This window comes from Saccostrea cucullata, unplaced genomic scaffold (assembly GCF_032062105.1).
Source record: "Saccostrea cucullata isolate Sc308-1 unplaced genomic scaffold, CSIRO_AGI_Scuc_v1 ctg5977, whole genome shotgun sequence".
Classification (NCBI taxonomy): Eukaryota; Metazoa; Mollusca; class Bivalvia; order Ostreida; family Ostreidae; genus Saccostrea; species Saccostrea cuccullata.
The window spans coordinates 1-27,829 of record NW_026929438.1 but is presented as its reverse complement, the minus strand read 5'-3'; the positions used below and the strand labels follow the sequence as shown (position 1 = coordinate 27,829).

General features: G+C 33.7%; 1 protein-coding gene across 1 annotated transcript; it reads right to left on the bottom strand.

Annotated features, from left to right (window-relative positions):
• Positions 1 to 21: 21 nt before the first annotated feature.
• On the bottom strand, positions 22 to 18,117 carry LOC134280825 (lipopolysaccharide-binding protein-like). Its single transcript, XM_062763275.1, has 16 exons — positions 17,986 to 18,117; positions 17,586 to 17,699; positions 16,759 to 16,858; positions 14,741 to 14,872; positions 14,572 to 14,645; positions 14,228 to 14,391; positions 8,717 to 8,780; positions 3,739 to 3,830; positions 2,255 to 2,431; positions 2,085 to 2,147; positions 1,785 to 1,952; positions 1,465 to 1,532; positions 1,193 to 1,235; positions 610 to 673; positions 290 to 366; positions 22 to 211 (listed from the first exon to the last, which is right to left on the bottom strand). Exons 2-16 carry the CDS (start codon positions 17,695 to 17,697, stop codon positions 170 to 172), a joined length of 1,440 nt encoding a protein of 479 aa, XP_062619259.1. The 5' UTR covers positions 17,698 to 17,699; positions 17,986 to 18,117; the 3' UTR covers positions 22 to 169.
• Positions 18,118 to 27,829: the final 9,712 nt, after the last annotated feature.

The following is a 27,829-nucleotide window of genomic DNA, read 5'->3' as shown; positions in this document are numbered from 1 at the left end:
TATAAATTTTAAGATTTGTTAGATGATCTAAATATGGATGCCATTTTAATTGTCCTACAGATTGGAAATGTGTTGATTTATATACAAATTTTAAATGAATTAAATTGTGCAACAAACAACTTGGTGAACGTTTTCTTGACATTTTTTCAGAGGATGATATCGCATCGACCTAACCAGTGTACTTCAGGTCTGTTGCAATCAGTAGAGAATTCTGAAACAGTACAATGAGCAGAATAAGAATTGGATATTTGAATTCATAATAAGGAGAATATGTTTTACAACGACGTACCTGTTGTAATTTCAGCTGCGTGTTCACAAATTTAACAGAAGCAATAATTGGTAGAGGGAAGCCATTTTTTCCAAGATCTAAAATATGGTTGATTTCATAAATAAATAGTTATTGATGTAAAGAACAAAATCTAAACTACTGTCAAACAAACTTTTTTTCCTACAAAAATATGTCATGTATATAAATCACTAAAACTTATAAAAAAGTAGAAAACTTACTTTACTGTAATGTTTCCAGGAAATAATTTTATGATGATATTTTTTGTTAAGCCATAAATCAAGTATTGAAATCAACATGATATTAAAAAAAAATAATCATACCATTGAGCTTCGGTTCCACAAATACAGTCACTATTTTCTGTACAATGAAGTTCAACATAGAGTCCTGTAAAAGTAATTTACATGTGCACATTTTTACTGCGATATTCCTACAAGTAATCCCTAATAAATTACCATCTTTCCCAAATCAGGGCTTTGTGATCGAGTAGCGTTCCTGTACACAAATCCTTTTCAAAATTGGACTTAAAAGTACTTTTTCATTTGTTTTCGGCCTAAGATTTGACCCAGTAAGAACCAATTGCATTGTAGGTAATTTTTTAAACTCAATGACGTGTCTTCAAATTATGGAAAGTGCCAAATATTGCAAGATCTAGTTTCCTAAGATAACATTACTATTTTTAGAAGATACATTTGACTTAAGTTTAAAGTGACTTTGAGCCTTTGTAAAAGACAGACGTATTTTAAAAGTATAATCTTATTGGAGGGTTTATATTTGCAGAGTACATTATGTGTAAGCACAAGCCCATTAATTAATAATCCACTTTTACCAAACTTTTTGGGGGAGGAAGGGTGTTACTTGACGTTGCATTGACATTTTGAAGATGATCGAAGTAACTCTACTTACACTGAGTGGTCCAATTTTTGATTCCTTAACTCTGATCTTGATTCTGAAATTATTTTAATTCAAAATTATTATAAGTCAAAGTAATTTTTGAATTTATTTTTTTTTTCAAATATCATTTCGTCTTATATTTCAGACTTGTTACAAGGAAGAAATATTTGGGCTATTTTTAAAAATCACATCAGGAAATTAAATGATATCGGAAATAATTAAAGTATGTATTTACATCCAAATTTGCAGAAGTATGAATTCACGTGATTATATAGAAAACTTACGGAAGTTTGATCACTTTAGCATAAACCTTTTCATCCTCAACTGTAACAGATATTGTTGTTGACATGTTCTTAAAAACAGAGAAAAAAAATTAAATAATCACCAGCACTTTCGATTTTAAGTAGAAGCTAAGGAAACTCTAAAATCTCAACTTAGCTTATCAATCAAATGCTCTTGAAAAAATATAAAAACAACTACAAAAGGATGTAATTAAACAATGTAGTAAATGTACATGGGCTTGAATCATTACATAAACAAATCACGAGAAGAATTTTAATAACCATATGCATACATAAGTGTTTTTAAAAAATCATAAACTTACGGCAGATAATGTCAGGAAGTAAACATCTTTATTTGTAGGCGTCATTGCATAAAATTTTATATCACCAACTGCCTCAACTTTTGTTGTTCCATTGGAAGCAGTCATATTTGGCATGGCAGTACTTCTCAGATTTAACATTACTTTAGAATTAGGAAACATTTTCCCAATCTGTCGATAAAATTTATATATACAGTACACTTGATATAGTATATATATTTGATATAAATGGATGTCAATAACGGATTAATATGTTGAAGACAGATGTCGAAATGTTATGAATATAGTTACATATACATGTACCTGTGGAATAAGGTTACCAATACACGTCAATTTACAAGTTGTGTTTAAAACATCTCCCGGAATCTGCAAAATAGGGAAAATCTTCATGTAGTACATTATAAAAAATCTTAAAGTAGCATATTTTTCGATGAATTAATGTAAAACGCTTTTGATGTGTACATGTATCCTACGTTTTTATCGGTGACGTTGTATTTTAGCATATCGTGAGAGAAAGCACTGTAGGACATCGTATTGAACAGAAAATCGGACAACCAGATGTAAAGCATCCTTGAAGTGTCAGTGCCTGTTGGAAGTTTTGGCGCAATAATAGGAGTGTTCTTCGGTCCTTGAAGCCAATCTACTTCTCCCTAGAAAAAAAGAACTACAAAAATAATTTTAATCATTGTGAAATTACAGCTTTTTGAAAGTCCTGCATGTATACAAAAAAGCTCTTCTTAACAAATTATTTTTTCTTATAAATTCGCACGAGTCTATCCCTTTCAAAGTTGGTGCTAATCATAATTTTAAAATCAAAGTGTTTATAACATAGAAGATATGACGCTTACATTGCTTGTGACACCTTGACTTGAAACGCTACATGAAGTGCAGAATGTCACAGAATGTTCAAAATTAATTGATTATCAGGAAAAAAGTAAATCAAACTCCTGTATCTTCTCAAATACTTTTGTTTGCTCAATTCAAGAATGTATATTTTACATTATGAAGTGAAGACAAAAATTCGTGTAAAGCCCCGGATTCAGGTGGGGCATAAGTTCATATTTAATTCATACGAATGTGATATATTATGTTTTATCATATACTTAGTAGTAAATACACCGATTCTGCACGGTGTGATACGGGTGACGTCACAATACCCCATATCACGGACCGGTCCGAAAAGCCATATCACGTATCGGACCGGCGGGCTGAAAATCCATATCAAACCGGAAGTAACGTTTGTATAAAGTTTAAAAGTTAATTTACTTGATTTTATTTAAATATTTATATAAGATAATTCTTAAATGACATTTGTGGTCTTATTTATTTCCATTTACCTAAAATTGGCTCTATTAGATTCTAAAGAAAAATGTCACTAACAAGCACAAGCATTCTTCAACAACCATATGTGAACTCGCATATTAAGTATTTTAAATATATGATAAATAGAATACTACATACTAAAATCCATATCATATGTCACATCAGCCCGAGTGGCCCTCAGGCTGATATGGGGCCACTCGGGCTGATATGACATATGATATGGATTTTAGTATGTAATATTCTCTATATACTCTTAAGACCAACGATCTTGCCAAAGTCCTTTTCCTCTACACTGATCTCCGATAAGGACGCCAAAGTCCGATGGTCACTCTGAAGTCCGATGGCTCGTTTAGCTCCGCTCAAGTGCGATGGTCTGACACCCCCAACTGCATCTATAGAAATACTCGGCTAGCCGACTCCGACACGCTTGTTTAGTGTGCGAGTAACGAGCAATCCGAGAGCAACTGTGTGACAAGGTACGACGATTTCGCATACAGTATAATATCGTCTTAACTATATGTTTAATGTTTCCTTTCCATGACTTTGGCGTGTCAATTAATCGGACTTTGGAGTCCCATGACAATGTGGAGTGCAACATTTATACATAATTGTAAAGTGAGAAAAAAAATCATACCTTGTGAAAGGTTTCCATGAAGTTGGTTTGAAACGACGGTTTAGCGAGGAAGCTGTAGTCTAAGAGGAACTTCTTTGCTAATTTTACTTCCACTGAAGCAAGATTAATAGAAAGAAGAAGAAACAAATTTAAATATTATTTGTAAAATGCACAAAGTTACGTAGTTAGATTACCTGAACTGTAATGTATTCAAATTTTAAATATATTGTACCTAGTTTCCACATTAGTCGGCATAAATTATCATTTGGTGAAGGAAATTCTAAACTGCATGTTTAAATATATGGTCAATAAAAAATCTTCCCAAATCCTGTGGGTCTGACTTTGAGTATGTTGAAAATAATTTTTCAAATCATGGTCCCTGTGATAGCGTATGGTCGCAATCTCATGATCCTTTTCTTTCAATTCGGCTATATCCTTGCACCTTGAGACCACAAACTTTTTTAATTAAACAAGCTAAAGGACAGGACAAAATCTTGAATAATATTCTGAAGAAAAATGGGTCAAAGATAAGCAAGGTGAGCATTGTGATCTATTGAAATAACAATTAGTTAATATTATTGTGTATTATTATTGAGATTCCTTTAGACTTTCACCCTCTTACATAATGACATTAGCAAGAGTCCTTTGGGGGACAACCCTCGTTAAGGTAATTTTGGCCCTGATATGAAGATCTTCCCACGTATTGTGGCCCCACCTCCAGTGGTCAATGTCTGAAATATTACGTGTCATCACTACCTCAGGAAACTTCCATACAAGTTTCACCGCTTCTGGCCCCGGCGGGTTTTAAGAAAGAGATTCTATATATTTCAATGTAAAATTTAGATTCCCTGTTGTGGCCCAACTATACCCTTGTGAGCCATGATTTGTATAATTAAGAGTCTTCACAACCTCTAAATGCTTCCAGGTAAGTCTCAGCTTTTTATTTAGCCCAGAAGTTATTTAGGAAACAGATTTTTAAAAGGATTTTCCCAATATAAATCAATGTAAAACTCTAAACACTTACTGTGACCCAACAACAACCCCAGGAACATTATTGAAAAAAATTAAGAGTATTTGCTCAAGCTTTTCGGGCCTTGAGAGAAATATTTAAAAAGACCCCCCCCCCCCCTTATATTTTTCACTTAATCATCGATTCCTAGTGTGACCCCACCCTATTCAAGGAGGTCATACACTGTATTTTGAACACAATAATATTAGTTATCCAGGTTCAAACAAGGGTGTACGGGGACTTACCCCGGGTTGTATTCCATACACCCTGAGGCCGCAGGTTCAATCAAGGGTGTACGGGGATTTACCCCGGGTTGTATTCCATACACCCTGAGGCCGCAGGCCGAAGGTTGTATGGGATACAACCCGGGGTAAATCCCCGTACACCCTTGATTGAACCTGGATAACGAATTTATTTCCTTTGTATCCATAAAAATGCTTTGTAAACATACAGAGTGTATCTCAAACTATCGATAAGATATTTATCATAGAGAATGTATGCATTGTGACGTCACGTTTTATTTACACCCGGCTCAACACATATTTACACCCGACTTTGTAACCAATCAAAGCTCGTGTTACAAGCTAGATAGGAAATAAAATCTAAACTACCCGAGTATGCTTCAATACAAATTGCAGCTTTTTCGGGCCAGTGGGTCTTCTGAAGATTTTTAGCCGGGCTTATTGCTCAAAGAGCAATTGCCGGCTTATGTCATCCTGTTTAAGACAGGATGTCAACCCCATAGTCGCCATTTTAAAGTTACGTGTAAAAATATAGTTCTTACTCTCAACCACTTCTGAGATAATACAAACGCTAAATAAAGCAACATAAATAAAACGAAGTTTTATCTAAATAAATAAACATTAGTAGTAATGATTTTGAAAACTTCAGTCTTAAGTCAAAGAACATAGTTTATTAGCGTAAAGATTTCTGATGATCAGTGTTATCGTAGTTCTCTACACTAACGAGGAAAAACAGGAGAGGGAACCAGACTGGCCGTTTGTTTACATTCAGCCGAGTACCACATTAATTTTGATTCTGACAAAATCGGACCATGGTATTTGGATTGAAAACTCACTGTAAGTGTCTTATAATTTATATTGCTAGTTTTAAAATAATGTTTTCATCAGAATTTTTAATCTGATATTCTTGTTATTTATCTGTTAATACGATATAAACGAATGATTCATGTAAGAAATTCATTTTACTCTGTAAATGAGCCCGGCTCTGTGTACTTCTGAGTACTTTGATTTATGACGCCAGTCATTTTTGTCTTTTACTGAATATTACCTCTTCTACTTTCAACAAATTAACCACACCCCCCCATTCAAACACAGATGCCTTTTACTAACTTTGGTTAAAATTTGCCTAGTTATTCTTGAGAATAAGTTGAAAATGTGAAAAGTTTACAGACAACATAAAAGGTCACTTTATTGAGCTTTCAGCTCAGGTAAGCTTTGAATGCTACCAAACTTAAATTAACAATGCAATTTAAATAAATGAGTATAAAAATGACTTAAGATGTTTAAAACAAACTTTACTTACTGAAATCTTGTATTTATTTTCATTATAATGTAATACCGATTCAAAAAAATTTAACACGTTTTCCGGGTCAAAGAAAATGTCAGGGGACGACAGAGCGTAAGCAGGATCGACAGGGACTTACTCAAGGGACATCAGGGAATAGACAGGGAGGTCAGAGAATGAATGTCGGGAAGTAGACCTGGTTTACATGATTTTTGGTCAGGGAGTATACAGGTTGGTCAAAGATACACAAGAAAGTGAGGAGGAAGCGGGACTAGAGGTAAACGTTACAAGAACGTTTGGAATCGGAGGAAAGAAGTGGCGCGATGTTCAAAGCGTTTGCTTTCGAGTCTCAGATTTAAGATGTTCGTATCAGGTCATGAGTAGATAAAAACTGAGATTTCGTTTCGCCGTATATTTGCTGATACGGAATTTCCTTTTCTGTTCAAAGGGTTAAAAGCTGAGTACTGGTAAAGTGTATTGCAGGCCACCACTGGCAGTTGGCATCTCAATACGAGGAAAAAGAAATTAAACCAAATATAATCAAAGTACTCAGAAGTACAGAGAGCCGGGCTCATTTACAGAGTAAAATGAATTTCTTACATGAATCAATTTCACGAATTATATTGTATTAACAAATAAATAAAACAAGAATATCAGATTAAAAATTATATTGAAATCAAAAAATTATTTTAAAACTTTCAGCAATATAAATTATAAGACACTGACATTGAGTTTTCTATCCAAATACCACGTGTGCCAAGTTATATTTAAATCAGAAAAACTGTAGAAGGAGAAGCGTTTTAAAATTTCAATCTGGTTTTAGTAACCATGGCAACACCGTATGTAAACAAAAACTGGCCATTTCATGTCTGGTTCCTTGTGTGCCAAGCTATTAAATCCTCTGTAGAAGGAGTAGTGTTTTGAAGGAATTTAACAGAAAATTTCTATTTTTAGTAACCATGGCAACATAACAAAAACTGATTATCAGAAATCCTTGTGTGCTACGCTATATAAACTGTAGAAGGAAGTTTTCAATTTTTAGTCATTACTAAATGTTTATTTATTTCAAAAAAACTTTCTTTTATTTATGTTGCTTTAGTGCCAAGTTATATTTAAATCAGAAAAACTGTTGAAGAGTAACGTTTTAAAAGAATTTCACAGAAAATTCTATTTTTACCATGGCAGCTTTAAAATGGCGACTATTCTATGTATCTTAGTGTAGTCTACTTGTGTGCCAAGTAATATTGAAATCAAAATTGTAGGAGGAGTAGCGTTTTAAAAAATTGTTTACAGACAGACAGACAGCAATTGCTCTTTGAGCAATAAGCCCGGCTAAAAATCACTATAATTACAAAATTTACTTGTGATCTTCGAAGATTTTAAATGGTATAAAAATATGGGACTTTAGCCTTTGTATCATTTAATCATTTCCTTACAGAAAAAAATAACATGGAATTTGAAAAAGGATTTTATTAAATTGAGGATGGTGACTTCTTTATCCAGTGGCTGTAACATTGCATTTCCTTATCCTTTTCTCATTCCTATCATTATCATTTAATATGACTTCCCTATTGGGAAAATATAGGTACCTATTAATTTTGGCTGCCAGGCTATGAATAGATCATGAATTTATCGTTTTTGAAAAACATTTTATGATTTAAATGTACACAGTACCCTTATACACGTAATAGATTTTCCAATGTTTATCACATCTAACTCTACTTGCACCTTTGACTTTGAACCTCTGTTATGAAATTGGTGAACTATGAAACTTTAATTTCCTATAAGGATTTTTTTTTCGTAGATCAAATCATTTCAGTGGATATATAGTGTGAAAAAGGGTATTATTTCTCAAGTCCCCCGCGTAGCGCAGTGGTTAAAGCATCTGGTCTAGAGTCGCGAAGTAAGGAGTCGATCCTTACGTCGCGGGTTCGAATCCCTCTGTGGGACGTGGAGACCAGTCCTTTAATTGGTTGAGACTGTATAATCCGTGGTCCCCCATCGCAGCAGGTAGTTGCACGAAAAAGATCTCTCACTGCTCGATGGCTCCGAGTGCTGAGCTCGAGTATAGGAACAAATTTGCAACTCGCTACCGGCAAGTGGTGGCGTCTCCATGAGTAAAAAATTCTCAAGAGGGACGTTAGACAACATACAATCAATCAACCAATCATCATTTCTCAAATATCAAGGTCACTGAAAATCGAAATTTTAATTCCCAAATCTTATCTTATTTTAATAACTGAAAAGTATACATGCAACACGTAATATTTTATTTTCTATTCTTTGTATTAGAAATAAAGTTAAGTGACATACCGCCATGAAAGGTGTTTAGGGAAACTATCTTTGTTACCAAGCTTTATTTTACTTTTTGTTATTTCAGGTATCTTTAGTGTTTTTGTAAATTTATGTAATCAATCTTCAATAACAGAGCGACTAAATTGCGAGTTATAAACTTAAACTAACCTGGAAGTTTGGCCATTTTCTTTGCACCGTCGACGTTCACCAATTTTGTTAACTGCTTACAGAGCTGAAAAAAGAAGAATGTATAGATCCATAAAGGTGAACTTTATTAGTTCTTTGAAACGAAAAGGTTAAAGGAGATAATGGAAATTTGCGCGGGGTGCATATGTTTTCTGGAAATATTACCCACTCATGTATCTCAAGATCCCCTTAGTCATTTTTCTTAAGTTTGTCTCAAAATTTTCCTTGTCTATAGATCTTCATTTCAACTCTGAGACATATTTTGTCAGTTCAAGTTTGAGGTCAATGGACTTTGTCTAAGAAACAGGGTTACAGGGTCTACCGTTGGAATTCATGGTTTTTAGCTCTACTGGTCAGAGGCCAGAAGAGCTTATGCGATAGTAATGCGTCCGTCGTCCGTCCGTCTGTCTGTCTGTCCGTCTGTAAACAATTTTTCAAAATGCTACTCCTCCTACAGTTTTGGTCTGATTTCAATATAACTTGGCACACAAGTAGACTACACTAAGATACATAATTCGGTGTATCGCTTTTTGATTTCGATGAACAGTGTTGCCGTTGTTACTAAAAATATAATTTTTTGTGAAATCATTCAAAATGCTACTCCTCCTACAGTTTTGGTCAGATTTCAATATAACTTGGCACACAAGTAGACTACACTAAGATACATAATTCTGTATATTGGTTTTTGATTTCGATGAACGGTGTTGCCGTTGTTACTAAAAATAGAATTTTTTGTGAAAATCATTCAAAATGCTACTCCTCCTACAGTTTTGGTCAGATTTCAATATAACTTGGCACACAAGTAGACTACACTAAGATACATTATTCTGTATATCGCTTTTTGATTTCGATGAACGGTGTTGCCGTTGTTACTAAAAATAGAAAAATTTGTGAAAATCATTCAAAATGCTACTCCTCCTACAGTTTTAATCTGATTTCAATATAACTTAGCACACAAGTAGACTACAAAAAGATACATAATTTTGTATATCGGTTTTTAATTTCGATGAACGGTGTTGCCGTTGTTTCTAAAAATAGATTTTTTTGTGAAAATCATTCAAAATGCTACTCTTCCTACAGTTTTGGTTTGATTTCAATATAACTTGGGACACAAGTAGACTACACTAAGATACATAATTCTGTGTCTTGGTTTTTGATTTCAAAGAACGGTGTTGCTGTTGTTACTAAAAGTAGAAATTTCTGTGAAAAACATTCAAAATGCTACTCTTCCTACAGTTTTGGTCTGATTCCAATATACAGTAACTTGGCACACAAGTAGACTACACTAAGATACATAATTCTGTATATAGGTTTTTGTTTCAATGAACGGTGTTGCTGTTGTTACTTAAAAAAGAAATTTCTTTGAAATACATTTAAAATGCTACTCCTCCTACAGTTTTGGTCTGATTTCAATATAACTTGGCACACAAGTAGACTACACTAAGATACATAATTCTGTGTATCGGTATTTGTCATTATTCTATTTATTGCTTTTGTAAAGTTTTATATCCCAACTGCTACTTTTCTCTTTCTTTATTATAAGTACAAACCAGTAGAGCTTCAGTCTCGACAGAGACTTCTGGTTAATATATCGATCTTTAGGATATCACGGGGCCGGGAGTTAACGAACTTTATTAGTAGCTGGGTCCTACTTTTGGCTTGAACTGAATATTTTAAAAGATAAAAATTAATAAAGGGCTTTGAAACATCAAATTTTGAAAGGATCTCAAAGTAAGGGGACCAAACATGGACTAAGCTCTTAATGAATAATATATTTAAAGATGATAAAGGGTGTATAATCAGTATAAACGTAATGTATTTATGTTTTCTAAGTACGTTAACCTAAAGTAGATAAATTGTATGTTGTGTTAGGTACCATTCGAGTTTTTCACTCATGTAGAGACGACATCACCATATACCGACGAAGGGCTTCAAATTTTGACCTTTACTCGGCACTCAGGGCCATTGAGCAGCGAGAGATCTCTATCGTGCCAGCACCTACTTAGATACGGGACCTCGGTTTTTTAAGGTCTCATACGAAGGACACACAAATTTAACTTCAAAGTGCCGAGCGCCTGGTGAAGGAACAGTTGCCATCCATTTTTATTTTATCGACTAAGGTCAGTCACAGCCGAGATTCGAACTCACGACCTTCCGATAACGGAGCAAGTGTTCTACCGACTGAGCTGCCATGATCAAAAGTAACTCAATATGACACACTGTCTTCGTTTAATAATTGATTTGAAGTGATATGGCCTCTCCACATTACCTCTGAACAAACCCAGTGAATAAAAAAGGAGAACAAGAGACCCACGGGCCTTATAGGTCACCTGAGCATCATGCAACAACTTTCAAATGATTGAATTTGGTTCATGTTTTAAGCTAGATGCTATTGCATTCACGGTTTTGAAAGAGGCATCAATGCTAATCATAACTATACACTTAACAATTGTTTGGTTTGTTTACTTAATACCCATAAGCAGGGTAGGGGAACAAAAATGTATGTCAACTAATCAGTAATATTCAGCGATAATCAGGAGTGCTCCTACCACACATGAACCCCTGACCCTAGGTCTACACATTGCACAATTTTTAGCTCTACTGGTCAGAGACCAGAAGAGCTTATGCGATAGTAATGCGTCCGGCGTCCGTCCGTCTGTCTGTCTGTCCGTCTGTCTGTAAACAATTTTTCAAAATGCTACTCCTCCTACAGTTTTGGTCTAATTTCAATATAACTTGGCACACAAGTAGACTACACTAAGATACATAATTCTGTGTATCGGTTTTTGATTTCGATGAACGGTGTTGCCGTGGTTACTATAAATAGAAATTTCTGTGAAATTCTTTCAAAATGCTACTCCTCCTACAATTTTGGTCTGATTTCAATATTACTTGGCACACAAGTAGACTACACTAAGATACATAATTCTGTGTATCGGTTTTTGATTTGGATGAACGGTGTTGCCGTGGTTACTAAAAATAGAAATTTCTGTGAAATTCTTTCAAAATGCTACTCCTCCTACAGTTTTGATCTGATTTCAGTATAAGTCGGCAAACTAGTAGAATACACTAAGATACATAATTCTGTGTATCGGTTTTTGATTTCGATGAACAGTGTTGCCGTGGTTACTAAAAATAGAAATTTCTGTGAAATTCTTTCAAAATGCTACTCCTCCTACAGTTTTGGTCTGATTTCAGTATAATTTGGCACAAAAGTAGAATACACTAAGTTACATAATTCTGTGTATCGGTTTTTGATTTGGATGAACGGTGTTGCCGTGGTTACTAAAAATAGAAATTTCTGTAAAATTGTTTCAAAATGCTACTCCTCCTACAGTTTTGGTCTGATTTCAATATAACTTGGCACACAAGTAGACTACACTAAGATACATAATTCTGTGCATCGGTTTTTGATTTGGACGAAGGGTGTTGCCGTGGTTACTAAAAATAGAAATTTCTGTGAAATTCTTTCAAAATGCTACTCCTCCTACAGTTTTGGTCTGATTTCAGTATAACTTGGCAAACAAGTAGAATACACTAAGATACATAATTCTGTTTATCGGTTTTTGATTTCGATGAATGTGTTTGTCGTGGTTACTAAAAATAGAAATATCTGTAAAATTGTTTCAAAATGCTACTCCTCCTACAGTTTTGTCTGATTTCAGTATTACTTGGCACACAAGTAGAATACACTAAGATACATAATTCTGTGTATTGAATTTTAATTTTGATGAACGGTGTTCAGTGGTTACTAAAAATAGAAATGTCTGTAAAATTGTTTCAAAATGCTACTCCTCCTAGTTTCGGTCTGATTTCAGTATAACTTGGCACACAAGTAGACTACACTAAGAACATAAAGAGACTTTATCAACGATCATTATTCTATTTAATGCTGTTTATAAAGTTTCAAATCCCAGCTGCTTAAGCACTTTCTCTTCCTTTGTTATAAGTTCAAACCAGTAGAGCTTCAGTCTCGACAGAGACTTCTGGTTGAAAAGGCACACTCGCTTATCAAAAATGTTTGATTAATACCAAGGAGCATATTTCAAACAATTCATTTTCAGTATATAAGTAGAGCCCCCCCCCCCCAAAAAAAAAATTTTGGTATCCCAGACCCAGGGGCCTTGAAATTCACAATTCTGGAAGAAGAGCCCATCATAATTATGTAAATAGTTCATCTGCTTATTACCCAGAAGTAGAGAAAAAGATTTTCATAGATGTAATGCATTTTCACTATATAATCAATAGAGCCCCGCCCTAACACCATAACCCCTGACCCTGGGGCAATAAAATTCACAATTTATGTAGAGACACTCTTGCTCATCATAACTATGTCCTTAATTAGTTTATTTAATACTCAGAAGCAGAGAAGAAGATTTTCAAAGATTTAATGCATTTTCACTATATAATCAATAGAGCCCCGCCCTAACACCATAACCCCTGACCCTGGGGCCAAAAAATTCACAATTTTGGTAGAAGCACTCTTGCTCATCATAACTATGTACTTAATTAGTTTATTTAATACCTAGGAGCAGAAAAGATTTTCAAAGATTTAATGCATTTTCACTATATAATCAATAGAGCCTCGCCCTCACACCATAACCCCTGACCCTGGGGCCAAAAAATTCACAATTTATGTAGAGACACTCTTGCTCATCATAATTATGTACTTAATTAGTTTATTTAATACTCAGGAACAGAGAAGAAGATTTTCAAAGAAATAATGCATTTTCACTATATAATCAATAGAGCCCCACCCTAACACCAGAACCCCTGACCCTGGGGCAATAAAATTCACAATTTATGTAGAGACACTCTTGCTCATCATAATTATGTACTAAATTAGTTTATTTAATACTCAGGAACAGAGAAGATTGTCAAAGAAATAATGCATTTTCACTATATAATCAATAGAGCCCCATCCTAACACCATAACCCCTGACCCTGGGGCCATAAAATTCACAATTTTGGTAGAGGCACTCTTGCTCATCATAACTATGAACTTAATTAGTTTATTTAATACCCAGGAGCAGAGAAGAAGATTTTCAAAGAAATAATGCATTTTCATTATATAATCAATAGAGCCCCATCCTAACACCAGAACCCCTGACCCAGGGGCCATGAATTTCACAATTTTGGTAGAGGACTCAATGCTGATTACAATCATACCAACAGTTTGACTGCTTGATGTCCGGGAGTAAAGAAGAAGATTTTTAAAGATTGCACTAATTTTAGTGGTTTTTGCCCCACCCCCCAGGCCCCAGGGGGGCAGGGACCACGAAATTCACTATTTTTGTTCTCCTTTACCCATAGATGCTATATGCCAAAATTGGTTGAAATTGGTTCAGCGGTTTCAGAGAAGCTGAAAATGGTTAAATGTTAACGCACGACGAACGACGACGGACGAAAACAGATAGCAATAGGTCACCTGAGTTTACTCAGGTGACCTAAAAAGATATACAAATGAACTGTACTGAAATTTTGATTGCTTACCAATCCATTTCCACCTTCTATAGAACTTTTCAGAGTCTTAGCAACCTTTCCACGAAACAAATTATATATCCATGCTCTCCCGCCGTGAAACTTAATGCTCGTGGATTGTACAGAACAGCTACATGAAGAGGAACTAATGGTAGGTCGGCCAGATGAATCCATTCCTTTGATATTATAGAAAGTGCGTAATTATATTACTAGACATTTTACACGTTAAGTGGCTAATGTTTGTTAAAGAGTGATTTTTTAATAGTAATTTTATTTGTGGGAGTAATGCACCATTTTTGTTATTTTACATTCTTCCAGAATATTTGTTGTAAATAAAATAATTGCTTCTAGCTTACCTATAATCAACCTGATCTGGAGAGATATTCCACCGGCGTTTAAGTCGAAACTCCCATGATCAGAAATTTTAATTCTACCATAGAAAACGGAACTTTGGTTTTCTAGCATGATAATACAAATTCGATTTCTTAGCAGACACGAAATTCCTGAAATATATTTTGATCTTACATTCCCTGCTTGTATTTGTAATGGAAATCGCCATGAAGACCAATACCAATTCCAGTTGTTCTCCAAGAAATTCCAGAATTTGGGATCATTGAAATAGTACTCTGAGGCTTGGTAAACTTTGTGATTCTCATCCTACGATAATCAAGTATTTAGTGCATGATTTTATGCATTGTTTTTACGTCATATGATTGCCAAACGTATTATCTGACTTAACAATATTGTAACAACCAAGGTTAATGTAAGGTATTCAATGTACAACGAAGAGATTTTGAACTACATATTTTGAATCGTTTTAAACTAGTTAAAAATACATTGCTACATAACAATGAAAGTTAAATGAACCAAATTCACAAGACTGATAACAAATAAGAAGCTGATCATTTTGCACCTGAAATTTTTTTTGGTAAATTTTATTTCAAATTTTATAAAAAGAGAGTTTATGCATATATTCAGCAAGAGATTTGTGTGAAATTCACATTACTTTTTACAATATCTTAATAAAACATGCGGTGCCCATAAGACGTCAATGTAAATTTTAAGGTGTAATAAATCGGACAATGATTAAAATTTTGTAAATCCCTTTGGTGGAGTATGTTTATTTCATAACACCTTCAAAATGCTACCATGATTAATCATTTCGGACCATTCATTTATAAGTTACAAAATATGGTCGTTATACATCGAATACCTTAATGCAAAGTTACTGTAAATGACAATTTGTCAAACTTTTAAATGTAATTGGTATGACAACGATTAATCGGTACATCAGTCGTAATCGCATTTTTTCATAACCGTATATTTTTCTATAAATGGTAAATCGTTATGTTTTGACTAAGTAAACCTTTTGAAAACCATTTGAATTTTAATTTAAATTATGTATTTCAAACTAAAACTCTGATCACCTGTTGTGCCTCCTCCCTACCCAAGGAGGTCAAGATTTGAACAAATATGAATTAACATTACCTGAAGACTCTTCCGTATAAATAAGACAAATCATGACGTTTGCTATTCTTGAAAAAAAATGTTCAAGATTTTTTTCATATGTATTCATGTTTAAATCTTTGATCGTCTGTTTTGGCCCCCCTCTATCCATAGAGTCGTGATTTGAACAAACTTGAATCTATACTATCTGAGGATGCTTCTATGTAAATAGAAGCAATCACTGATATGCTGCTTTTGAGAAAATATTTTTTTCAAGATTTTTCTTACATATAATGTTGAACTTTAATTGTTCATTGTGGCCCAAAAATGCCCTCGGGGATCATTATTTAAATAAACTTTAAAATACACTATCTAAAGATGTTTCCACATAAGTTTCATCTTTCTTGGCCCAGTGTATTCCAATATAAATTTTATTTTCTTTGTGGTCTCGCCCTATTCCAGGGGGTACTTGAATGACCACTACATGAGGATGTTTGCACTCAAGTTTTGTCTTTCTTGACCCAGTGGTTCCGGAGAAGAAAAATTTAAAAGATTTTTCCTATGTATTCCCAGGGACCTACAAATGTATCTACTAACTGTATAGGTCCCTGGTATTCCTATGTAAAACTTTGATCTTTGACTTAAGTGTTTCTGGAAGATTTGTTTAAATTGTGTTCCTATGTAAAGCTATGATGGTCCATTTTGAGGATTTTTCCACTTGAATTTCATCTTTCCTGGCCCATTGGTTCATCTTTCCTGGCCCAGTGGTTCTTGATAATAAGATTTTTAAAAGATGTCATTAATTTTACACTAATTCTTAACTATTTTCTCCCGGAAAAAGGCTTCGCCCTACATTTGAACAAATTTGATCACCATTCCCCAAGGATACTTTGAAATTGGTCCAGTGCTTTTTCAGAAGTCGAAAATGTGAAAGCGTACGACGACGGACCAGATAGCAAAAGGTTACCTGACTCAGGTGGGCTTAAGACGCACGGACACACATTGGTCAATAAAACAAAAACAAAAATGAAGGAAGGTAAAAATGAGGAAGATTTAAATATAATGTTTATAGTATGATGAATAAAATGTTGACTGACTTTGTCACATCATAAGACACATGCCCCGATTTTCCATGCTGGTCTGGAATCTGCTTACTGGTTAAATCTTTGGTTAATGCATCCAAAGCAACGTTAACCGCTGAAAATGTAAAATTAAAAGTATCAAATATGAATAATATCATCTTTATTTATTCAAAAATCATTCTTGTGAAATATATTTATTTAATATATCAGGTGTTGACGATTTTTACATAAATTCAGTTTAAAAAAAAATAACTGTTTCCCTTGCCCCTTCTATCATTTTTAGGTTATTGGTCTGGGTTTAAAAACACAATTTTCTCGCATATAATATTGGAAATAGGACAAAATTTGTAGCTCTCCACCAGCAAGTTGTGGCGTCTCCATGGGTGAAAAATTCTCGAGAGGGACGTTAAACAATATACAATCTCGCATATTGGTATCAAATTAATAGTTTTATATTTTTTAATGATTAGTCTAGTATTGAACTATTTTTGAAGTATATGTCAATTTTAAAGATAATCTTTTTAACTTAGCATTTACTCGAATTATGTGATAACAAATAAAAAAGTACCATAGCTAATTTGTTCACGGTAGATTTTTTGTCATCAATTATCCTCAAACGAAATTGACATTTTAAATATATATGTATACCACGTATGCACACAATGTCATGTAACCGTAGTTCTTTAATTGATTTCAAGAGAAGTACCTGCACATAATGTGATTGAAAAAAAATTCAAATAAGTACCAATGATTTTTGTTAAATACCTGTGCAAACATTATGTGATTACAGATAAACTGGAATTTACTTATTTGCAGCTAAAATAAGAACATGAATAAATTACCATAATTGAGTCCTTTTGATGTAATTCTTGATTTCAAACCAGGAGCTTTACCATAGGTTCCGTCAGTCAGAGACACGACCAGGACCAGAATAAAGATCTTTAATGTGGCCATTACTAAATTATAAAAAAAAATCTCGCATGTCTCTGGCTTATGAACTACAGTCCTAACAATTACAGATATGTTCATGTTCTTATTAAACGCAGGCCGACTACATTCAGAATGTGTCGATGTTAAAATCTTTTAATCGATTTTCATTAATACAGTTACATGTACACTTTTACTAATAGAAATCTAATTGAAAACACTTCATCATAAAATGATTATATGAGTTTTATGAGTATATACATGTAGTTAATAAACATATTTATTAGTATTTAAATGAAATACAATTTTACTTACCATACAATCCAAAACCATTCACTGCTGATTTTTGGTTTAAGTGAATGATAAATCTGCACTACATTCATTTATAATGGCCAACTTTACTTCCTCATTTATTTCTTCCGGGGTACTCAATGGTGATAATAATGCACGGGGCATAATTCTTATAAAATGTTGGTAAATTTAGAATGGCCACAATTTAAAGCCCATTCGTAAAAGCGAATATTATAAAGGTAATGTAAGAAGATGGGTGCATTTGGCGTGTGATCTGCAGGAATCATTTGTACGAAACATTTATGGTTTAAATGTCCGTGATTTGGTTGGCTGAACATAGCTGGTCAGATTGTACAAACACGTCCATAGTTTTTTTTTTCATTTAGTTTGAAAGACCTTGTGGGATTGTATCATTTAAATTATGTCCGTTTTTCCCAGGGGGTACTATAACATAGTAATGTTTAACAAACCAGAAGTCTCTGTCGAGACTGAAGCTCTACTGGTTTGTACTTATAGCAAGGAAGAGAAAAGTACTTAAGCAGTTGGAAATTGAAACTTTTCAACAGCAATTAATAGAATAATGATCCTTGATTAAGTCTCTTTATGTTCTTAGTGCAGTCTACTTGCATGCCACATTTATATTATAATCAGACTAAAATTGTATTTGGAGTAGCATTTTGAAAGAATTTCACAGAAATTTCTATTTTTAGTAACCACGGCAACACCGTTCATCGAAATCAAAAACCAATAAACAGAATTATGTATCTTATTGTAGTCTACTTGTGTGCCAAGTTATATTGAAATCAGACTAAAACTGTAGAAGGAGTAGCATTTTGAAAGAATTTCACAGAAATTTCTATTTTTAGTAATCACGGCAACACCGTTCATCGAAATCAAAAACCGATACACAGAATTATGTATCTTAGTGTAGTCTACTTGTGTGCCAAGTTATATTGAAATCAGACTAAAACTGTAGAAGGAGTAGCATTTTGAAAGAATTTCACAGAAATTTCTATATTTAGTAACCACGGAACACCGTTCATCGAAATCAAAAACTGATACACAGAATTATGTATCTTATTGTAGTCTACTTGTGTGCCAAGTTATATTGAAATCAGACTAAAACTGTAGAAGGAGTAGCATTTTGAAAGAATTTCACAGAAATTTTTATTTTTAGTAACCACGGCAACACCGTTCATCGAAATCAAAAACCGATACACAGAATTGTGTATCTTAGTGTATCTACTTGTGTGCCAAGTTATATTGAAATCAGACTAAAACTGTAGGAGAAGTAGCATTTTGAAAGAATTTCACAGAAATTTCTATTTTTAGTAACCACGGCAACACCGTTCATCAAAATCAAAAAACGATATATAGAATTATGTATCTTAGTGTAGTCTATTTGTGTGCCAAGTTATATTGAAATCAGACCAAAACTGTAGGAGGAGTAGCATTTTGAAAAATTGTTTACAGACAGACAGACAGACGGACGGACGGACGACGGAGGCATTACTATCGCATAAGCTCTTCTGGTCTCTGACCAGTAGAGCTAAAAATAAACACCTAAAATATTTAATGCATTGATGCATGATAAGTGTACGTTTACATTATAGAAAAGAAGATTGGAATTAATTTCGCTCGAAAGCCACACTGAACCAAAATTTATCTAATTCAAAATTTTAATACATCAGTACATAAAACGAAACTGACAAAATAAAGGGTTGTTTGCATGAAAAAAATAACGCCCCATGCTAGGCTAGAACCAAAAACTTCTCGGTAGCCTTACTTACTGAGCTATCACCGCTACACATATACAAATGATTTAAAAAAAGGACAAAGAAGCACCACATTCAAACATTTGGATTTTTTTGGGAAAAGTTCATTTTTCGTGGTCTCTGGGTCTTCTCTCCATTTTTTAAAAATGTTTATTCCTTTCTTTGAATTAAAATACACACAAATAACGTTTCAAAATATGGAGAAAAGACCCAAAGATAGAAAAATTTTAGAAAAACGTGTTTCAAAATGTACCATTTTGTACCAAATGTCTGATCTGGCCAATTTTCAAGTTATTTTTTAGCAAATCAAAGCTGAATTTCGAGAAAATATTTTCCTTTCCTGTTGCACAGGAACGCAATAAATAAAAAAATTGTTAAAATTTCATGTGACATGTCGATAAATTTTTCACTTTTCAATTACGCTCAGATTCCTGCCGAATGCCTATCAAAAGCGCCCTCGTTCTTTTTTCTGTTGTAATCTATAAATATCAGTGGTTTTAGTGGTATTTTTTCTACTCATTGCAAGGTTATTATTAAATTTTTGTTAAAACGTATTTGCAAAAATTATGCATTGAACTAGGCACCGACTTGAGTATTAAAACAGTATAAAAAGATAAAATATTTTATGTTAGTAGTCAATAGAAATATTGGTTTTTGGTCAGTGTTATTGACTTGAGACATGTCTTCAATTTATGAAATTATACATTTCGTAATGATTAATTTTTAATTAAATTACGAAACACTGATCATACGCTGACCACGTGGTCAAATCACACAGATTCCAACAGAGTCGACAAGATATGGAATTGTCATTGAAAAGGCTTAAATAAAATAAATTAATAAAGTACACTGCCACTCGAAATCATGTTTTCATTTGCATGATAAAGGGTCAGCAAACAATTAAAGCCTTTGAATTGAACCAGTGTTTTGTCCTTTATTTTCAATCAACACCACAGGCACGTGGCGATATCGCAGTATTTGATTTGTATCTTATTGACCTTCATTGTAATATAGAGTATGTCATTTTATCTGATTGGATAGAACAAACCTACTTAACAGGATAAACAGAGAAAAAAATATTCCTAATGGCAGGTAGATGTACTTGTTAAAGCAGTTATAAATGTCAGAACATATTGGATAAATCAGGACGTGTAATTAAAAAGACTCCCAGGTACTTTTAACCCTCGTGTCCTTGTGAGTTTTCTGAACTTTGAAATAATTTTTAAATGCTGGAAAGGAAAACTTCGGAAATATCCCATGGGTTCTACATTTCGAAAGTCTAGGTTTGTGCAAGAAATATGAAAATATCCTCGTGTTAACTCCATCTACGACTCAGTTTATACATGTATAGTCTCCAAAGGACCGGTTTCCAATTGCCAGCTTCGTTTAATCTCATACTGTTCCACATCAAAGTTATTATGCCTTCCGCGCCTCTAAATCCACACGCTTTTCCGTTGTAATATAACACAACATTTGCGAGCCCTTCCTGTATCCAAAGAGGGAAACACCAGTATCCCGAAAATTCTCTTCAACTTATAGGATCGCTTCCTTTTTTATTTACCCCTATGCCGTTTGCTGTTAATTCTTTCATTCTAGAATCTACATGTAAAAGCCTTTCGAAAACCTGCAAATACAGGGTTATCCTCCTAAAAAAAATGTCTACGTTTTCACATTTATTTCTTAAATACCTCTGTATTGCTGAAGCAATTTCAGTTAGTGAATTTGGGGGGGGGGGGGGAGTATGGGGCTCCATGTTTGCTTCATATTTCACCAATAAATTTTAAAAGCCAAAACTGCAGCATCTCATGCGATAAATCTCTTGGATCGTCTGGTATGGAACTGCCTTCCAAGTGGGTTAATACTTAAAGGTTTCTATTTTCCGCCCAATCTTTACACAATTTAATGGCCCATAATTCATTTTCTTTTGTTAACTCTACTGGTCAGAGACCAGAAGAGCTTAATAAGCGATAGGAATTTGTCCGCCGTCCATCTGTAAAACATTTTTCAAAATGCTACTCCTACAGTTTTGGTCTGATTTCAATAACACTTTGCAAACAAGTAGACTACACTATTACCAGTCTGAGATAATGTCAAAATCTCGCACAGTGTATGAGACTACATCACTCAAATCTTCAGACTCCGAGACTTTTCACTGGTATCAAAGTTATTCTTCTCAATATTTTATGTACCAGAACAGACTTACAATGTACATCCTGAAATTTTCATGTTTCTTTTTGGTAACCATTAACTGTAATTCTTTTTTCTTTCTTTTCAAAAGTTCATCAAAGTTTAGAGTAGCAGGACAGCTATCTTCCTCTTCTGAGTCAAAACGATCAGAGTCAGTCATTCTATAAAATCAAAGAGTTGGTCTTGTATTTTAAGTACGAGTATCACTTAAAATGGCAAGAAATTTGTAACGAAATAGCATACGATTCATCGGATTACATGTAATTTATACTTCACAATTACTTCATTATATTTACTTGTGCCCTTTTCAAAGTGAAAGGATTTTTAATTCTTTTCGACTTAACAATAGGCAATGTTGCCGATCTTCAGCTGTAACATATATAAACAACTTTTCATGTACGACAAATGATACTTCACGTACAGTTTAAAATAAATTAATATTCATTAGATGCAACAAACTCAATCATCCAAACCACGTTGTTTATTTAGATTTGAAAACGAAACGTGTTGGGAACTACGCTGCGCGGCGCCACCTAGCGAAATAGTTGCATAAGGGGCAGTAATTTTGAATTCCGGTAGTGAGACATTAGTCTTCAAGTAAGCACGGGCTAAATCATCGAAATCAAAAACCGATCTACAAAATTATGAATCTGTGTATTAGGAGTAGCATTTTATTTCAAAGATATTTTTTATTTTTAATAACAATTGAAATACCGTGTATCGAAATCAAATACCGATAAACAGAATTATGTATCTTAGTGTAGTCTACTCGTATTCAAAGTTATTTTGAAATCAGACGAAAACTGCAAGAGGAGTTGCATTTAGAAAAATTGTTTAGACAGACAGACGGACGGACACGAACATTACTATGATCGCAAAAGCTATGACCAGTACAGCTAATGAATTGGCGAAGTATAGATGTTTGATTTAGTATGATTTAGGTGGAGAAGACATGATTGTTGAGTTTTTTGACAACGAAATATGAAAAACATTTATTTTTCAAACTTCGAGGCTGATTGTAATATTCCTAACATTGGCATGATACCAGAGACTTCTGTTCAGAAAGTGATTTTGTTTCTTTACAGAGAATGGCTTAGAGCAGTTTCAAGATTCGATGCAATGAAATTAAAACTAGAAAAACAAAAAGGGGCAATCAAACATTTTCACGTATAAAAAACCCTTTAAAATTATCAAATCACTTCCAAGGGCAGGGTGGGGTATGGGGTATTAGAATAGGGTAGGGGCTGTGAATGTAGGAATTCCATAATTCAGTATGATTTGGGAAATATTTTAACTGTTACCAAAACATCTTTAATTTGAGAATGGAACACAGAATTTTACAATGATCGATGACACAAAGGACATGGAAACGGTTTCTGTGGACGTCCTTGGCAAGTATTTTGAGCTCGATCTCCTGTAAAGCCAAGCCAAACGAAAAGAGAATCTCTTACCCATTCAAGTAAAATAATATCATTGAAGCACGTTGAAAGTTTATCATCAGCAATAAATCGTCACATCCAGGGTTGGTCTGGGTCTTAACATTGAAATAGTTTGTGATAAAGAATTTCAGGATCCAGACGGGTGCATTACGTCCTAAGAGGGTGTTGCAGTTCTTTTGTTATTTTCTTTAAATGTGTAGCAGATTAGAAAAAGAATGTATATGTTGCAAAAACTCATATTAATTTTTATCAAATGCATCAATATATAAAGCACAACGAGAAACAATATTGGGAAGCTGCGTATTGACTTCCAACTTGCCATTAAATGATGTAAAAATTAGTCTCACGGCAAAATATATCAGAGTTTCCGTTTTTTGAATAGGGAATCCCCATTGTTATGAAAAACTGCCTCCTTGAAACAAAATAATTTTGATATATACACAAAGCGGCAGGAATTTTCTTCAATAATGCCATTTCCGATTTTTGTTTCAAAGAGGCACATTTTTGAAAAACGCAAAAATTGAATAAAAATTATTCTCCAAACGAAATGCAAAATGTGTACATAAAATAACACTGGAGAACCATCGTGTCCGAAATGGTCTAGTGGATATGCTGGTTGGTTTCCAACTCCTACTTTTACCAGAGAAAGGGTTAGAATCCTGGAATGGATCATTTTTGCATATAATTTTTTTCTTTTTTTCCATATGTAATGGAAGTGCAAAAAAATTATACTTTTTTTGAAAGAGAGAGGAACGTCAAGAAGTTAACTGAGTAATGACTATATATATATTAGAATGCAGGGTTAAATTGTTTTCCTTGATATGCTGTGACTTAAAACTAATACTTTATTTAGTTTTGTCTTGGAAAATAAAGTTACTGTATTGTTTAAATTATTCATTTTTTACATACTGTAGTTATTACAATTTTGAATAATTCTGGTCGATTAGTTAGTAGCCAAGATTTGATTTGAAACAAATCAAATTTCTTGGATGTAGCACCAATAGTGTGATTACGGGACGCAGTTTTATTTCATGAAAAATATTTTCGCACGATGTCTACAGTATATCTTTCGAAATGCTGCTTTAGCCATTGTGCTTTTTTTGTTCCAACCCTTTTCGTGCAAAATGATGAAAGTGTTTTGCTGTATCAAGCAGGAAATACCCGCCGTAAACATAGTCCTCTACGTAGCCGGAATAGGTCCTCAGTACCCCCTTGCTTGTCGTAAAAGGCGACTAAATGGGGCGGTCCTTCGGATGAGACCGTATAAACCGAGGCCCCGTGTCACAGCTGGTGTGGCACGATAAAGATCCCTCCCTGCTCAAAGGCCGTAAGTGCCGAGCATAGGCCTGAATTTGCAGCCCTTCACCGGCAATGGTGACGTCTCCATATCAGTGAAATATTCTGGAGAGGGACGCTAAACAGTATACAATCAATCTACGTAGCTGTATCTACATTGTATATTTAGATATAACGAGGGTATTTAAATGTCCTCCTCTATATATTGGGAATAATCGCGAGTTTCTGCAACACCCTCTTTACACAAATCAGTTCTCGCATGTGATAATTAGACTTTGAAAATATATACATTTACAGTAGCTACACTCCCTACTGTTTACGTTCCTGGCAACCTCATGAATGACGCTGGATTCAAGTTAGACACATTATGTTCATGACCAAGATATCCTAGAGATCAGTGGCGAAGATATGGGAGAAAGAAAACCAGTGTCGCCGTGCTGTCATCAGCAGCCATCCTGCATAAACAGAGTACCAGAGGTTTTTGACAACATTAGGGAAGACCCTAGTTATCTCCAGCAGATAGCCGTTAGACCAACAGGAAAACTGCCAGCCTGAAAAAAAATTAGTGATTGCCAACAATTCGATCTACACCAGGGATCTCCTTTGCCTAGATGAAGACAATGCTCGATGATACGGTAAGACTAATTATAAGATATTATAATATATTCCTTTTTATATCAAAATACCCGGTATAACAAAAAATTGCAGGTATTGAGTTGATAGAGTAAAATAAAAGATGCAATAGATGCTATTTTGAAAATTCTTAAATTTTACTGGTAACAAGATTTTTTAAATGGGAATCAACTTAGAAAAATTACCATTATATTTATTGACATTTAATGGTAAAAAATAATTAAGAATTAGGCAGAGTTTACACCAAAACAGTCTTTCCAAAACGAATTTGAACTAAAACAGTGTGAAATTCATTTTGTTACATGTATGTAATAATACATGAAATGGGCATACAGCAATTTTCATTTTAGTAATAATTTTTATTTTCTTCAATGAATTTGGGTAATCAATAAAACTGTATTGCTCTATTATTTTGAATGAAATAATCAAATTTAAAAGTATATTTGCCTTTTTTTTGATAAAGTGATATTAAATATTGACCATCATAATAATTCTCTCATGTCTAGAATTTTTGAAGTACATGTAATTCAAAGTTTAATTCAAAAATGGTATAATGTTTATGTAATGTTCAATTCTTTAACTTTCATATTTTAATTAAACTGTCAAAGATTACATGTATTTTGATTAGTTGATTAGTGCAAGTGTTTCTTAAACCGGTTTGCAGTTATTAGTTGTATATCATCAATAATTTACTTTCCATTACATAGGTCATCCATGCCTATCTAGGGCTCCTTCAAATAGAGAGAGCCCAGCAGCAGAAAAACGAAGTGTATATCTATGGCACGCCAAATTCACAAAAATGAGCAAAACATAGTTTCACAGTCGATAAACTAGGTTTATCGGTTGTAAACTATAGTTTACGGACTGTAAACTATAGTTAACAACGTTAATCTATATTTTACATCTGTAAACCATAGTTAACGCGATAATCTATGTTTCACAACCGTAAACTATACTCAACACCGAAAACAATCATTCGCGATTGCAAAACATAGATTATCTGAGAAATACAGTTTCACAATTGTAAACTATGGTTTACAACTCTTAATTATAGTTAACGATCGTAAATTACAGTTTACAGACGTGAATCTATGTTAATCAACAGAATCTATTGTTAACGTTTTATTACAGAAAGATAAACTTAGATTAGCATTCGTATTATAGTTAACAACCGTTAAATATAGTTTTACAGATGAAAACTATAGTTAACGGTTTGTAAACTATAGTTTACAATCGATAAACCTAGTTTATCAATTGTGAAACTATGTTTAGCACGCCAAATTCACAAAAATGAGCGAAACAGTTTCAGAGAGATAAACTAGGTTTATCGGTTGTAAACTATAGTTAACAATGTTAATCTATATTTTACATCTGTAAACCATAGTTAACGCGATAATCTGGGTTTCACAACCGCACACTATACTTAACACCAAAAACAATCATTTGCCATCGCAAAACATAGATTATCTGATAAATACAGTTTCACGATTTGTAAACTATGGTTTACAACTCTAAACTGTAGTTAACGATCGTAAATTATAGTTTACAGACGTGAATCTATGTTTATCAACAAAATCTATTGTTAACGTATTATTACAGACAGATAAACTTAGATTAGCATTCGTAAACTATACTTAACAACCGTTAAATATAGTTTTACAGATGAAAATACTTAACGAATCGTTAACTATAGTTTTACGGTTTGTAAACTATAGTTTACAGTCGATAAACCTAGATTATCAATTGTGAAACTCGGTTTGGCTCATTTTTGTTAATTTGGCGTGTCATATATATCCTCCCTTGCTTTTTGCACGAGAAGTGGGTTCAATGGGATTACCTGGGTTGGCTTTTCCCAAATGCCGGTATGTCGACATCATCACTGGATGTTCTTGGTAGCAGATGTAAGGAATAGAACATTGTCTATCTTAGACTCATTGGGAGGTGATCATCCTGACATTGAAAGCAAGTGGAGGTGTGTATGCAAACACATCATTTTAGCCTATCATATCATATTAAAAAATTTAAATGTTGAAGAAAAGGTTAACACAGCATTATCTCAGGAATGTAGCAGATTTACATTTCAAAAACTATTACTTTATACAAGGAAATTTTTCTCCCTATTTATTTTGGCATCCTTATGTAAGTTAGCAGATTTAAATTAGGACATATTACACTGCATTAGGGATTGACAGCATTATGTCTAAAAAACACAAGTATGTTCTTGACATATACTGATTCTCTTTTCACACATGGAAACAATTTTGCCCTACATTTAATTTGCGCAGCCACGGTTCTGTTTTAAAAGCTATACTGTATTCTACCTGGGTTTGTCGTGTTTTAATTCACCTAAGAGAGGGTATAGTGAAAGGGACAAAAACAAAAGGGGGTACAATTTAATGTAAACGGTATTTACAATGGGGCAGAGTGTTTGAAAGTGAGAAAGAGTAAAAACAAGTGGACAAATATACTAGTAACCTTGTATACATATATGTCATATTTTTGCATCTTTTAAAATCTCAGTTAATCATTTCTTTACTT

What these genes read in the sequence shown, in the direction of transcription:
- LOC134280825 (XM_062763275.1), bottom strand. Translation starts at nt 17,697, where the DNA reads ATGGCCACATTAAAGATCTTTATTCTGGTCCTGGTCGTGTCTCTGACT. An exon ending in TAGAAGGTGGAAATGGATTG is followed by an intron (nt 8,781 to 14,227) that starts GTAAGCAATCAA and finishes TTCTTTTTTCAG; the next exon opens with CTCTGTAAGCAGTTAACAAA. An exon ending in GAAAATGGCCAAACTTCCAG is followed by an intron (nt 3,831 to 8,716) that starts GTTAGTTTAAGT and finishes ATCTTGCTTCAG; the next exon opens with TGGAAGTAAAATTAGCAAAG.